This window comes from Apus apus, chromosome 14 (assembly GCF_020740795.1).
Source record: "Apus apus isolate bApuApu2 chromosome 14, bApuApu2.pri.cur, whole genome shotgun sequence".
Classification (NCBI taxonomy): Eukaryota; Metazoa; Chordata; class Aves; order Apodiformes; family Apodidae; genus Apus; species Apus apus.
The window spans coordinates 9,948,300-9,964,655 of NC_067295.1; the positions used below are offsets into that span (position 1 = coordinate 9,948,300).

Genomic DNA, 16,356 nt, shown 5'->3' on the forward strand with positions numbered 1-16,356 from the left:
CATCTTGTGTGCAAAACCCACCAGCAGCAAATTTTCCAGTAACTCTTTTGAAATGTGAACAAGCCAGTTCATATCTGATACAATAAAAATACAGGTCTGCCTCCTAGAACAGACATCAGGCTGAACCAGCCACAAAACAACTGGAAACTTACAAGTTTGTACATTAAACATAAAATACTTCCTAAGAAGGAAGAACATACGCATGCAAATGACTGTGGACTTTATCAAATTAAGAGCTGTGAAACTCATTATTACTTCAGTGTTCCTTTTCAGTGGGTCCAAAACCGAAGAACAGGTAGGACTTCCTGCAAGGTACCAACCTGAACTCTTCCTGAAAGCAAGCGGTCACTGACCTTTCCTGGTCAAGCCCAAGACTATTTTTTAAGTAATCAAATTTGTAACATTTACCATAGGTTTTAAACAATAACACTTTAACTAGAAACATTTGCTATGGTACGTGCTTTTCCCTTGATTTAGAAAATGGAACAAGTTAGTTTTTTTAGAGTACCCTGTAAGGTAGATTTTTGTAATTATACGCTGCAGCCTATGCTTTAAGATTTAGTATCTATAAAAAATGCACTTTTGGAGTAGGTCACATTAATGCACTCAGTATTTCACAGGAACACAAGACAGAAATAATCTGGACTGTGGCAGTTGCACGTCAAATTTGGGCACAGGAAAGGCTCAAGAATCTCGGAGGAGAGGATGCCTTCAAATGTTACAGAGATTATAAAGAGAAATGAAAGCTGTACTGCTGTCTGGACATCAGACGTATCAGTTCTGATGTTCCTCAGCTTTGAAGTTGTCCATTCTGAATGTAAATAATTTCAAACTCTGCAGTGTAGTGTCAGAGTTTATGAGAGGTACTGACTGTATAAAAGTCAGCATGCCCAGCTCATCGTGTATTCTGATTATCAAATTGTTATGCAGAAGTCAAATGGAGAAATGCAGATTTGAAAATCATGTCCCTTAATTGCTGCCTAAATTTGAACTCAGAATCCCTCAGAGTATTTGGCACCTCCTTTAAAAAATGTTGGTGCATATTATCACCTGTATTATTACATGAAAAAACACTTACCTGCATGGCAGACAGGTACATAATTTTGAGGAGACAGGTAGTCAGCACCTCTGCTTTTCACATAAAACATGTAGTGGTGCCCAAAATTGCAATTAGTCAAATGGAGCTGATAGGCTCTACTGAGGCTTTATGGAGGAGTCAGAGTGTTAGCAAAATGTGCAGAATTTATGGGGGGAAAAAACATGCATGAAAGATGCATACACACACAGAGAACTGTATGCAGTCATGAGGAGCTGGCTGGCAGGTAAGAAGGTCCCTGGAAGCAGCAGGCAGAGAGCAGGACAGGCACACATGGCAGCCCAGGACCCAGAATGCTTGAAGTAGAGAGGGAGAGAAGCAAAGGAAGAGAGAGAGTGAGAGACACTGAAGCAGGCAGTGAACTTGCATGTCCAGCAATCTCACAGTAATTCCATGACAGTGACAATTCCCAAATTAAGGATCTTGTCTTTTTGCATACCAGACTTCCTAGTTACTCCACACACTTTCTCCACTGCATTTGGCTTGATGCTCAAGGCACCCCCAGCTGCAGAAGGTGCCCTGCCCTGCTGCTTCCCTGTACAGCAGGGCCTCCCCTGTCCCCACTATGCTTTGCTGTTTTCAGCTCTGGAGGCTGTACTGCCTCCATGACCAGTAACAGACCATCAATGAGCTGCTTATAGGCTGGTGACCTCATTTTCAGCTTGTCTCTATTGTCAAGGCCCTTCCTGTGACCCCATGTCTAGACAGTTCCCAGTACCACCACAGGCTGGCCCCAAGCTCCATCTGGCACAGCCTGATGCTGGGACAAGCAGCCCAGGACTGTGGCACTGCAAGGTCAGCCCAAAGCAGGGGGCTGCTCCTGGTGGCCTTGGGGCAGCAATAGCAATACTCTTCTGACTGCTCCTGAGCAACGCTGGCATTCACACCTACATGCAACCATGCTGTCATTGCCAAGGATAATAAATTAATTTTAAAATCTGGGAGGTCTTGAGCAATAGGAAATTATGAAACAGCATTCCCAAAGGATTAGGGGTTTACCGTGGGTTTTACATTAATAATGGCCAATTTACACCTTTAACTGGCTATAATGCACCTATGGAACAGACTATGGTGCCATTTCTCAGCAGGTCAGACAGTTCAATCAGACAGTTGTTCCTTCCTGTTGAGTCCCTGAAGCTATATTACAAATGTGAGACTATGTATCTTCTGTGTTGCCTCAGCATACAGATTTCTCTTGGATTAAAATGCAGTTGTTGCTACATGCTATTCTTTTTAGCACATTTAAATTTTACTGACAGATACAGGAAAAAAAAAATAAAATAACTGCCTCAACTGCAATTGAGGCTAACATTCAGACTAACAATCTCCTTTAGCTGCAGCCTAACCCCATCCAACACCATAGAGGTACCTGGGCTTTCTGTCTGGAAGTTCTGGCACTTTTTGTTGTGCTCACAGCTTGAAACAGACATTAGACAGCACAGTAAAAACATTAAAATACATAATAGACACAAGCCTGGAAGATCTTGCAATCCAACTATGGCCCAACAGAAAGAGTGAGAAACACAGACAGCAAGCACATCAAGAAGCAGTAAAAAAATATCAAATAAGGCTGCAGCTCTGTAAAGCTGACTGAAAATTGAATGTGTTACAAAGAATAGTTTAAAAAGTCTTTCATTAAACAATCTAATAATATAGAACAAAGCGGGGGGGGGGGGCGCAAAAGGAAAATTTCACTACTTGGACTTCACTAACTGAAAAGGCTGATGTCAGATAACACAGCACTGAATGATCTGGGCAGGAAATGTGTGTTTTAGAGATTATGCCTTCATTTATCTAAAGGAATTAGTGCAAGTATGCACAGTGTACTTCAAGTGCCATAATACTCAATTCTAGTGATTTTCATTTCTTCTAATTAACATATACACAACAAATGAATCTAAAACTGCAAGCATAAATATTACTTGCTCACTGATCCATTATCACACTGTTAACAGATCAAGCCTAATCAAGTCCTATCAGCTTTTTTTTGTTATACATATTATTAGACAAGTTTGGTTTCATTTAGTCTCTGAACAGCTACGTTTTATTACAGTCAGAGCTAAGTAAAGTTTGCAGGAGACTTGCTGCCATACTTGTTCTTTCACCCATGTAAGCAGAGCAATTAATGAAAAATAATGACAAACCTGTGCTAAAGCTACATCTTGTAAAGGACATCACTGGCTACAACTGATGTCTATCAATTACTGATAGCAATAGTATCATTATGAAAATGCAGTTTAAAGTAAAGTAGCTGCCAGATTCTTAGCTTCACAAGTCAGTGATTCCCCACAGCTTCAGCAGGGCAACCCTGGCTGCAAACAAGCGAATTCTCTGCTGTTGTAATGAAAGACATTGAAATGCCGAAGCTGTTTCTTGGACACTGATCTACACTCTACGTATGGGATGAAGAAGGAAGCACAGTGCTTCATGTTAAACCAAAACAGGAAAGAGAGGCAAGAAAGAAGGCAGGCAAGTTTATCCTCAGTTTATGGAGGGAGCTAGTCCAGGGAACAGATACCAGCTTGAGAGTCAGGAACAAAGGTCAGCCACCAAGCTGCTTTTGGAACATGGAACATTGTCATAAAACAAAACAGAAGGTTCTGACTTGATATGAGGAAAAAAACTCAAACAGTTTTTGAAATAAAATCTCCAGAGCTTTAGAAAAATGCAGTAAAACAAACACATTATGCAATTAACAATATTTTGCATGTTGCCATTTTTGCCATACAAGGTTATGATACACCTACTTAATGCACAGAAATGGCTTCAGAAGGAAGTCTTTCATTATCCTGGTGTATCCAGGCATAAGTATCAAGTTTATAGAAATTATTTTCAGTAGCACAGTTGCACTATAAGGTATTGCTTAAAATTCTTGATTATGTCCCACAATATTAGCGTTGCTAGGAATAGATATCCTATTCTTGATTATGTAATCAAGAAAAAACTTCTGAAAATAATATTCAGAGTACAAACTACTTTTAATCAGCAGCTAAATACCACGATACTGGCACTGATTACTTCGTTGCTCTAATGACATCTGTAATGGATTCCAAGTGCTGTGCCTGATTGCTTCCCAGCTGATCAGGATTCTGCTCATTACTTCTAGCTGCTGGAATTCTGAGATTTCTTCGAGTTCTTTTGCAAAAGGCTTCAACCTTGCTTCAGCTACACAGCTACAGTGCATACTTTAAAACAGCCATTATAAACTTTACACTTAGTACTCCATGAATTTGTTGCAGTTGAATATTCTAAAATTCCTTTTAGGAGCTCATTTGCTTAACTATTTTATATAACTACATGAAGACACAGGCTTACAAGGTATTGAAGAACCTAATTTCAATCAATGATTATTAGGTGAATTAAAATGTGGTGGCTCAGATGAGGTAATCATAAAATCATTTAGGCTGGAAAAGAACCTTAAGATCATCAACCAACGAACTGCTCTTTATTGCAGTTTCTTGGAAATTGCACTGGGCAGCTTGAAATATTTATACAACACACAGCACATGCATCACACAATGTAAGTGATCTCAACAGTCCAATCCCTTCAGTTTCTTTTACGTACTTGTTAGCAAAATGAATAATGATAATATTTTACAAAACTCTGACAGGTTTGTATTTAAAATATTTTAAGGAAGTCTGAGACATACTCTGGTAAAAGGGATAATAATGACTGCAGAATTCCATTAGTAGAAAAAAACCCCAACCATAAAACACGCCACACAGCCATCTAGACACACCTATCTAGCCATTCAGTACCTAGCACAAGTCAGGAGAATGCTGGCTCTGTACTTGGATTTATTTTCTATCATCAGAAAAGCCTTGTTTTTTGAGCCCTTGAGAAATATCTAAGTAAAATGAAATTAACTTAGTTACTGGATTATTTAATTTTTTAAGTAAAATAGGACTTAGAACACCTATTATTTGTCCTTAATTTTCTTCTTCTTCCAATGGATACTGAAGATAACATTTGGAACAGTTACACCAATTAAAAGTCCTGATCAAAATACTATAGGAAGGCCAGATGATTCTTAGGAAGAGATTCTTTTATGTTCTGTCTCAAACCTGTACTTCCAAAATTATGGAAGTGCATAAAACAATAAAACTGCATAATGGCAGACTTGACACTAGGATCAAGCTACTGAGTTTTTACACAGTAGATTTTATCAAGCTTAAATATGTTGCTTTTTACACTTTCCCACTCTATCACTAAAGTCATGTCTGATCAAAAGAAAGTCTGTAGCCTGTAAATAATGTCTATCAATTTGACAGCTAAGATTTTAAAATCCACTTTGTGGGACACTGCAGGAAGGTCTTGAAACATGCTCAGAACCTTCCTGTGCAAACAAGAGCTGGGAAGCACCACCTCAGGTGCAAGTAGAGTGCAAAGCAGAGTGTAGCATAAAGCACAGAGGACTCTGCAAGCTCACTTGGATTGCTGCACTGTCAGCTACACAGCTAAGGCTGTCTGCAGTTCTGCTTCTTATCAAGGATAACAAATAAGATACTGCTTACATCTACTTTTGAGACCACTTGTCAACATCACTTTTTCACTCACTTCCAAGATGAGTATTTATCTTCTTAAATAGAAAAAAATACCAGTCTGCTTTAAAGTTTAACTGTCACCTTTGTAACTCAGCTTTCTAGATGGACTGTTTTTCTTCCTCTGGCTGTACCCAGAAACACCAATCTCTGAGTTCCACATGAACAGGACTAATGCTAATACATTATTTTGCTGACTTTTAGCATTTTAAGCATTTAAATACTGAAGCAGTTAATTTATTAAGCAGTAAGAAGCCAAAAGTTCTCTGAGCTTCACTCACTTCAGGTGCTTAAAAAGCCAGTTTGTGTTTTGTTTTTTTTTCTTGGCTTTGTTTTTCCCTCATGGCTTGAGTCCCTACTTGTCTTCTCAAAGCAATCTGTTGAGAAGAAATTTTTAACATGTCTTCCTAGGTCTTTTATTTCAAAGAAAATGTCCTCAGAAATTCCTCACTGAAAAAAAAAAAAAGCAACTAACAAAAGTACACCCTTGAAATGATTATATGGGAAGTCAGATGAAGAAATTGGAGGAACATCTCAACAATCATCCACAATGCACACTTTTTCCAAATATCAAAACAGTAGCATACCAAATCCTATGAAAGAATATTATGAACTCAAGGAACTCAAATTAGCTGTGTTGCCAATATGACATACAAAGAAAAGGGGGTTACGATCCCCATTCTATACTTCTAATTGCCTTACCTGGCATTCCATGGATAAGGTCTCCACACAGCACAAAAAACTTGGGTTTAGGGTTTAGTTTGTTAATGGCCTGCACTGCTTGCTCTGCTAGTTTGATGTCTTCTCCCCATTCATCATCACCATTGTCAGTGTCTCCAACTGCCCAAGCTTTCGAAAGTCCAAACTGAGGATCTGCTCCTTGGATGAAGTAGAAGGGCCCCTTCCATTGGTACTCATCATCTAAAAAGAAAAAGAGGGGGAAAAAAAAGTCAAGCACTAGAGAAACTTATAAAGAGAATGAAAGTTTCCATGCATCATTAAATCAACTGCTCTTCAGTAAATTGAGGCTACTTTAATGAAAGTACAGGCTTCCATAGTCATTCATATAGGACACATATGAAGGCAGAAGTCCAAAATTTTCCTCTAATGGGTAGCTGCAATAAATGAAAGTATATTAATCTCATTATATCACATGGTAATTACAGACTGATTACAGAAAAAGTATGTGAAGAATTCAGCAAATAGAGCTAGAAATTACACAACTGCAACTTCACACAAGTATATAACATCAGATTTAATTTGATTCTTTTAAGACTCCAATTATTGCTTCTTTAATTAGCAAGTTAAAACATACACATTTCACATATTATGGTTCCAGTAGACAACTCCTTAAATTATTAAGGGGTTAAAAGCTTTTTGTTCTTATACTCCTAAAGAGAAGCTGCTTGCAGCACATTCTTTGGAGTTAAAACTGAAGACACTCAACAGGACAAAGGTCAGCAAATGCAAAATCCAGCAACATCAGAATTAGCAGTAACAATGAAAATCTTAATTTGGAACTGCCACAACAGTTCCCAAGACCTACTGAGAACTCAGAAACAAATTTGCATTGGTAGAGTTAGTGCAGATGGAAGGTACTGACTACATCAATCTATGGTTGAATCTAAAAAAATTATACTGCAGATTATTTCAAATTAAAAACTAATCCATAAGTATGCTCCGTATTATGTCAGTCTGGTCTGAAATACAGTTTGAGGCAAAACTAATCTTCCCATAACAGTACCTAAGCAAGCAGCACGTCCACTGCATGGATTGACTTCTGGTTTTCTTCCAAGTAATCTAGAACTGTTATTACTTGGCAAGAAGCAGAGCATGTTTCCTTCAAGGAAGGTTAGAAAACAGAGGTCTGAATTAATCTTACACCGTGGATACGGATGGGCTAGGGTGTGGTCAACTCCTGAAAGCTGCTTGTAATTGTTATCTCTTGCTATGTCATCAGATAATTTTGCCAAATGCAAGCTTGTACATTTTTAGCCATTCATTAGCTCTAATTCTGAAATGAATTTGACTTTTCCAGCTACATAACTTATTCAGAGAAGTGAAATGTTCCACCTCTCCATGAGATTACAATAGAAGCCTTTTGGAACCAACTGAATGACACAAAGTAATCTAGGTTTTTTATGTCTTGAATGGCAAAATATGACTGACATAAAGAACAGCTTACATGCTGTATCAAAGGCATAGTTTGTGCAGAGAAATCAACTTATGGTTTGCATAAGTGGAAAGCTACAAAAAAACCCATAACAGTTAAGAAAGACTGAATCTAAAATCCTTTATTACCTATACAAAATAAAACTTTAAAAAGGGAAAATCTGAAGCAGGAACTTGCTTTGGAAGAGTAGCACGATCCTCAAGCTCATTAAATGGGAAAAAAGCTCAAATCATTGAACAAAGTGGCAGGATTTTTAACACCTGTCCCTTTTCCAATGACTCAACAGATAGTACTAATAATCAATGCTGAGCAAAATCTGCTTGTTTTGCAATGATTAATCTGAAGCCAGTCATTTTCATCATAGTAGCCTATGATGAAATATAGAGACATACATCTATTTTTACAGGAAGTACTTAGAAAATACAGCCAGTCTTTGTTCTAAAAGACTGTTTAAATTATTGACACACTGTTTCCCTTTCCAGAGCCCCAGGGATGGCAGGTGATGGCCAAAGGCAGCTGGAACACCTGCAGCAGGCCAGGTAGCTGTCAGGCAGACTGGCTGGCCTGGGTGGCAGTACTGGACCACATCCCAGGTAACAAGGAGCTTTATATATAATACTTGGAGAGAGAGAAGCCTAGCAAACAGACAATGCAGTCAGGGAACCTGTAGAGCTAATGCAAAACAGGTTGCAAGGCCAGACCAGGGGCTATTATAATATATGCTTCATGGATATTATTTTTTTCCTGCCTTATATTCATGCCAGTACAGTAGCTCTCTAGGTTTTAAGTACCTGAATGTTTCCAAGGCTGTGCACAGATGCTCTAGTTTGAGTGGGTGAGTGATGGTCATGTGAGGCAGAGAGACAGACAGTGATAAGATGAATTTGAAAAGAGAAGTTCAGTACACAGACAGAATCAAGAAGTGGCAGAAGAAAGGAGAAACAGAAGATGCAGGGGTGGAGGTGAAGAAGAGTGGGGAGAAAAGGAAAGAGATAGGAGGTGAAAAGGAACTGAAAATTATGCAGAAGTATATGCTATATTCTCCTGTAGGAAATAAAAATGATAAAATGAGGAAAGAGAAGAAGGGACAACAAAAATGATACAGGAATCAGGGCAACATAAGTAACATTTATTTACAATGTTTGTTTACTTAAATGGTCTTGGTCAAGTAATTCCATCAACTGCTATTTGATTATTTAGTATTTGATAATTTACCAAAGAGTCACAAAAAATAGCAGTAAGGTTGGGTATTTTCTACATTTGTGTTTTTATTTGATCAGACCAACTAGAAACCCTATTTAAAAACAAAGCCAGTACTTAAACCAAATTCTGTTAGCTTATTACTTATCAAATGGTACTTACTCATTTGGCTTAGTACTTGGTGATTTTGTTGCCCATGAAGTAAAATAATATATGGGATCGAAATAACATATGGACACAGTTTAAACTTTCAACTTAAGCTTTTGATTATCAGGAATGTGTTTCAATTGCTATAAAGCAGAAAATAATGAAAAGAGTTGTATTGGTACAACACCACTGATGCAAACTTGCATCTGCACCAACTCTTAACTCTGTTCTGAATTAATCTCAACCAGGAGCCCTCACTGGTTGCAGAGGAGTTCATGCGAGCTTTCCTTTATCTGTGTGAGACATAACATCAGGCCACCTAAAGTGTTGCAACTAGTGCAACAATCTGGCTAATTTTGCTTAAACTCCAGAAGCACACCTGCCCAAGTGCTCTTTCAGCTGATCAATATGGTAAGAAGGAAGCAATGAGAAACAGAATGCAAAAGCATCTACTACTACCATAGGTGGATTTAGAAGTCTTTTGCCTGGCAAAGAAATTATTTAACAATGGACCACGTTCAGGTAATTATTAACAAAACTTCTGCACCCTGCTTCTCTCCCTCACCGTCTGCTTGCTAGCACCCTCAAGAAGAACAGGTATTGTAGGCCACGCAAATGAACCTTGTCTGCTTAAGCAGTAAGTCAGGCACCACACATTTATTTTTTTAATTTGCACTGAATCACAAGAAGTGTTCAGACAAATCATTCTGTGGTATGCTAGGGGAATGCCAAAGTCTGGCAGAGGATTAGTAACAAACAGCACTGGGCACAAATGGTGGGAGGGGGCACAGCTGCTGTGCAGTGAGCATCTAGTTATGATCCAGGTCCTAGATGTTACTCCACAAGGTTTCAGTTAAATAGCATGTACAGTTGCTATCTTCCCTTAAAAACAGGAAGCAACAACTTCTATGGGAATGGCATCAAAGGTGCCCCTTCTGGCTAGGAGTTTCAATTTTCAAGTCCACGCAAGGTCGTCCATTTTTCAAGCCTTTCCATGAGCTATGTAGTTGTATTAGACAAAGTGCATGCCAGGTAGAACAACAGAAGATTAGGATTCAATTAATAAACATTTTTTTCTGCTGTCTCACTTGCATTGCAGAATTAAGCAGAGCTGAGAACACCTGCAAATTGGCTCTTCATCCCTATGAGCATAGAAGCTCTTTGCAACTTTCATAATTTACCATAGCAGTAAGAAAATACAAATGGCAGACCAAAGGCAGCACATTTCTCAGATAGCTGATATACATACGGCTTCCATTGCAGAAGGATAAAACATGTCTGTGGAGCTGCTCCTACACACAGAATCATGCAAAACCCCTCTCTTTTGTTCCCAGGCCTCCTTAAGAGCTGCACAGCTGATTGCCACGGAAGTCCAACTTCAGAACACGCTGTTATGCCTCAGTTTCAATAGCTACCCACTCTTTTTCTGCTCCTATGCATGCCAAAGTACAGAGAGAGGATCAATGCAATGTAATTTTAGTAGGATAGGCTGAAAATTTGTGCCAGCTTCTAATTTTATATAAGGATTAATTCTGTGAAGGGCCAAAATAGTCAGTAGCAATTCACAAGTGAAACCTCAGCCATGTATTGTGACAACATAAAAAGACACTTCAACCACCTAAGTGGGATTTAAGCTGGACCTCACAATTTCTACAGGTCAATAGCTAATGTATTTCCCTGCCTTTCCTCCCCTTTTGGTCTTACTAATTTCTCCTCTTGCCTTTACAAGGATCACAAACATCTATAGAGATTTCTCGTATAAACCACTTCAAGTTGGCCTCTGACAGCCACATAGTACTGGTGGGATTTTTTTTAAAGTACATTGGTTGGTTTCAACACATTTGTTTTCTTCCTTTATACTCTATAGCATTTAATAAAAATAAATCAGTTACGAAAACTTATTCCTGTCTGCAGTCTCTCTGTAGACACTACTGTAATCAGAGAAGAAAGGACATGGACACATGCCTAGTGCTTATTCAGTAATCCATGAGCAGTAATAAATACAAAAAATTCATTATTCTCATGTTAGGTTTACCAGGGGAATTAATTTCACTTCTCTGAAAGATCACAAAATAGCAGAAATAGGTACATGGATCCCTGCCTTTCCTACAAAATGTGCCTGTGTCTCTTGTTCTAGGTAGAACTGGACAAAGCACAACTTTGGTTTTCTAAAGAAGCTATGGGCAGGAAGAAAAATTGCATCTTTTAAGTGAAGGAAATAGTTATACATCATAGATAATACAAAAGGCAAAACCTTCTTCCTTGCAATTGTTTTGGAGTTTACCTTTGGAATTTGTTTTCTTTCCTCTCAGTCCTTAAATAGCTTGAAAAAGCCTTGTACTAAATCCTTAATAATTCCTTGCTTAATGTTAAAACTTTACCAATAATTATGGCTTCAAATCTATCACTGTTACTGTCTGTATGCCCAAATACAAAAGATTTCAATTTAATTAAATATCCTTGCCTTTTAGCTGTATTTTCCATGTGTAACCACCCAAGAGACTATCAAGGATATGACTATTGAGGGTTCTGCTGACTAAGGCAAACTCTTACGGAAGGTGCAATTTTATTAATCAGGAAAAAGTCCTCTTCAAAACATGTAACAAAATACATTATTGAGAGAGAAAATCAAGTCCTTTGAAAGAGTAATTATTCTAGAAATCATCTACAGTGAGCCTAAACTACAAAGATAACGTCAGTAGAAATACTGCCAGAAAACAGTTTCCCAAATAAATTAGGCAGCATTACTATTTTTAAGAAAGACACTTTTAAACTCCTTAGATAACTATCAAGGTGGGAAATGCCACCTCAGATACAGTTTATTTGTGCTGAGGGCTACAGGATGCTAAACTCTAGTCATGCCTTTATGCTCACCCCCAAATTTAACATTTAGAATCATTACAGAAACTTTACAGCCCAAGACTGTAGGTGTGAAGGGGGGTGGCTTGCATGATGACAAGGTGAAGTCACAGAAAGTTGCTCAAAACCCACTTAAAAATTTGCTTAATCCATATGAGAGTTGGAGACAGTATTTCGAATGGAATACGCTAGCTAGGAAGCAGTTCTGATCAGTGCTTAAAAATATTACAGTTGAAGAGCTCTAGAACAGTAATCATAATGTGCCAAGATCCAACACTTGTGTGAAAGCAAGAAAAAATAAGAAATCAACTGTGGTTGTATTTAATTTCAAAGGAAGGCAAATTATATGTAATTATGATGCTTTAAAATATTGCAAAAATCCTTGAAGGCAGCTCAGAAACTATTCAAAGACATTATTTCAGAGGCTCAGGCGATATGCACAGCATTTACTAAAAAGTTCAGAAAGACCAAAAAGAATCTAGACTGACTAAACAACTACAGCCATAAGGACACCAGTGTGCAGGACAGCAACCTTCTAAAAGCTAGAGCTTCCAAGTAAAGAAAACACAAAAGACTTTATACACTGGAGGGTTAGCTATAAAAGCTCAAGAAGTTAAGCTAGACAAAGTGAAGAACAATTGGAAACAGCATCAATTTGAAAACTAATAAAGCCCTTTTTAGATGCATTACGAGCAGGTTGCTTGCCAGAAACTAAGGCTAACACAGATGTTCCAGACATGCAAGATGCACCCACAGATAAAGTCAGAGTAAAAAAAACATGTAATTTTTTTGTAACCACATTTATTGCAAAGGAACTTGTGAAGATCTAATACCAGAATTCTTCCTTACAAACACTGCATGAGATTTGCCTCAAATCAAAATACCAGTAGATGATTCAATGAATAGACATGAACACTAACAAACCACTCAGATTAGGTGGCATCCACAGAAGAACTCAAAAGCAGAAAACAGCTAACCCCTGGGGAGTTACCTCTTGCTTAAAACTGCCTTTGCACCAGAGAAGTAGAAATACAGCCAATATCACGCCCACATTTAAAAGGGTTTCCTGAGCAACCTGGTAACTACTGACTGCAAAACTGGCATCTGTACAGGCAAGTTAATGAAACTGTAACAAAGACAATAACTACTGCACTTGGTGGTTCTTTAGAAAGATGAATCAACAGCTTTTATGTGGACAAGGGGAATCCACTTGGTATCATCTACTTGAATGTCCATGAAGTATTCGACCATTACCAGAGGCGCTTAAGGAAGCCAAGCTGTCTTGAAATTAAATGGGAAGTCCTCACATGGATAAAAAACTGGTAAGAAAAAAAGAAATGGAAAAGACACACAGATACCACCTAAATCTGTACTGGTACATATACTGTTCAACAAACTCAAAACGACCTGTAACAGCAGCTGAATAGTGAAGAAGTGAAATCTGCTAAAACCAAGCCATTTGGCAGTATGAAAATAAGGCCCAGTTGTGAAGAACTGGGAAGAGACTTCATGATGCAGTGACTGTTCAAGAAAGCAGATGAACTTCAATGCAGAGAATTGCAGGACAGTGCACATGGGGAAAAACACCACCAGCTTTCACAGAATCCTTTGCACAGCACACTACTGGCATACTTTGGACAAAAAACCTCCCAACAACCCAAACAAACAAAAACCCCCCAAACCAACAAAAAAACCCCAACACAAAACCACCCACCCAAACAAAAAAAAACCCACTTTTTGGCAGAAGCGGTGAAGACAATTTACCCAAATATATGGTCCTCTTTCTTCACTAAAATACTAATAAATGCAATAGACACCTTAGGCATTATTTCACTTGGGTGAAAAAGTCAGACAATGTATTAAAAAAGCCAAAGCATAGAGGTGTCTGCCAATGAAGCAGAGCAGAGTTTGCTACTACACTCCATTGATCACATGGTAATTCAGACCTCTAACCTTGAACTTCTGATTCACACATGTGAGCAAATTACAGCAGGATACAAGTATAACCTCCACATTTTGTGGAAGCAGACTTAACAAATTACTACTAGGATGTGGAAGCATGATTTTGCAGAAAGGGTAGTAAGGAAATAGGGAAATTAAGATCTCAAAGGTGACTCAAATTTAAAAAGAAACAATGTGCCAAGTCACAGCAGCGATTTGTGTAGCTATCTATTTAATAGGAGTGAAATCTAAAAACTGAAGAAATCCACAAAACAAAGATAACCAATTTTCATCTTAAGCTGCAAGAAACTTTGTCTCAGTCTTCTCAGCCTTTGGTTCTGTTCTCCCCTCCCCTCCCCCAACACTTAATTATTAAATGCTTGTGTTGATCTTTAGCCTCTTAAGAAAGAGCCAAGTCAATTATTGACAAAGAAGCATCGTACCCAAAGCGGGTAGCTGGACTACAATAGTCTAAAAAGTCCTAAACAAGAGTAAAACCAACCAGTTGGCAATAAGTCTTAAATACCAAACAAGGCCACTTCAGAAGAAACACACCTGGAAAAACATACCCAAATGTTTCTTTTATGTTTAAGTCAAATTTCAAGAAGCATGTCAACAAAGCTTTTGTTCAGAAATTTTTACACTGCTGTTCAATGCTCCTTTTGTTGCAATTTCACTATATGGTTGATATAACTAGATGGATTGTCTGCCATCTGTCCCCTCAATAAATGCAAGGCATTCTGTTCCAAACCAACCACACCATCTGCAATTAATAGGTTGCCAGAATGACTGTACACATATATTTCACATGCTCAGAGTTGGTGATTTTTCTTTATTTGGCAACAAGCAAAGCCAAATATTTCCAATGAAACCCAAGAAAATACCTACCACAAAATTGTAAGGACTGAAGAGCCTTGCCCACCTCACCAAACCAGTACTACTTGTAATTAATAAACAAGGAAATAAAATACCTTATATGTGTGGCAATGGGAAAAAGATTTGTTAACACAGAGCTAGTTATGGATCTGAAAAACCTAGGCACTCTGCAGAACCTCCATCCTTGGGGTAATTTTACAAACAGGTGATACACATAGATGCTTAACACAGTTCTACGTTGGCCCAACCACAGGCAGGCAGCAGGTGGCTGCCATCAATGGCCTGGCAGTGTCCTTGTTATCTTATGCACCTGGGAGGAGGTAAGTCTAGAAGCAAGTCTCCTGTGGAGCTGACTTAAACTCAGGCAAGGAGGTTAAACAATGCAGGGAATAATTAGCTGCTGACCTCCACCCTGAGAGGCTGAAAAAACTGTACACCTGCCTTTCATTTAAGTAACAAGTGCCACCTGTAACCTGTTAGGGCACCTCTTTAGGTACAAACACGATAGCGTAGCGCTAGCACCAACGGTTTCACAAGCTACGGAGCTAAGGTTTAGCAGCACCGAAAAGCATTTTAAAGTAATCTCGAGTTAGACACTGCGGGCACCTTCTCCACGACGGCCAGAGCCACCCGCGCTGCGGAGGGGCCAAAGGCACGGCGGCAGGACTGCAGAGGCAAACGCTTCAACGCCTCTGCTCCCCAGCTAACGTGGCAACAAACTCTGGAGGCTTCAAGAGCGGCCCAGCACGGGGCACCGAGCCACCGCTTCGCGTTCTGCCCGGCCCCGGCGCCCGGAACAGCACGAGGGGGGCATCCCGACCACGGGCTTCCTGGCGCGGGGAGACGGCCCAGACCCTGCCCCACTCCCTCCAAGCGCCTGCCCGACCCCCCGGCAGCGAGCGCTCCGCCCGCTGCAGCCCAGGGAAGCCCCGGGCCGCCCCTCCCGCCCCGCTGCGCGGCGGGGAAGGCAGCCCGCCGGAACCCGCAGCCCTATGCCGAAGTTCCGCCCAGCGCTCCCACCTGGGCGCGGGCCCCGCGGCGCCTACCTTGGCGGAAGGCGGTCAGAGTCCTGCCCCGGGCTCTCAGAAACGCATCCCCCGCCGCCATGGCTCCCTCCCGCAGCGCGGCCGCAAGGAGAGCCGCGGGCTGGCCCTGGGCCGGCGAGGGGGCGGCCCCGCCTGCGCCGGGGGCGGTGCCTGAGCGCGGGCGGGAGAGGCCCCGGAGCGGCCGCGCCGGGGGGTCCTGGGCAAGGCCGCTGCCAGGGAGCGTGCTCGGCACAACGGGGGCTCCCCTGGGAGAGAAGCGGGGGTACGGCCCCGGGAAGCTGGCGGTGCTGCAGGTGGCTCCGCGGAGCCGCTATGGCGGGGCGACGTGGCCACGAGCAGGCCGGCCTGCAGGCAAGCGCAGCTCTGGGACTGGCAGCTTGGCACCTACCCCAGAGGCGTGCTGGCTTGTTAATGAATAAGTTAAAAACTAATAACTTCCTTAATTTTCAACTTTTTCCTAACCTGCGAGCTGAAGT

At 40.4% G+C, this 16,356-nt stretch overlaps 1 protein-coding gene across 1 annotated transcript in view; it reads right to left on the bottom strand.

Annotated features, from left to right (window-relative positions):
- The window catches only part of CPPED1 (calcineurin like phosphoesterase domain containing 1), a 39,694-nt gene extending 23,711 nt beyond the window's left edge, over positions 1–15,983 (bottom strand). Inside the window, exons 1-2 of the mRNA XM_051632360.1 lie at positions 15,881–15,983; positions 6,341–6,559 (exon numbers count right to left, since the gene is read on the bottom strand). Of these exons, the coding sequence (XP_051488320.1) occupies positions 6,341–6,559; positions 15,881–15,941 (280 nt within the window). The 5' untranslated portion in view covers positions 15,942–15,983. The remainder of the gene's footprint in view (positions 1–6,340; positions 6,560–15,880) is intronic.
- Positions 15,984–16,356: the final 373 nt, after the last annotated feature.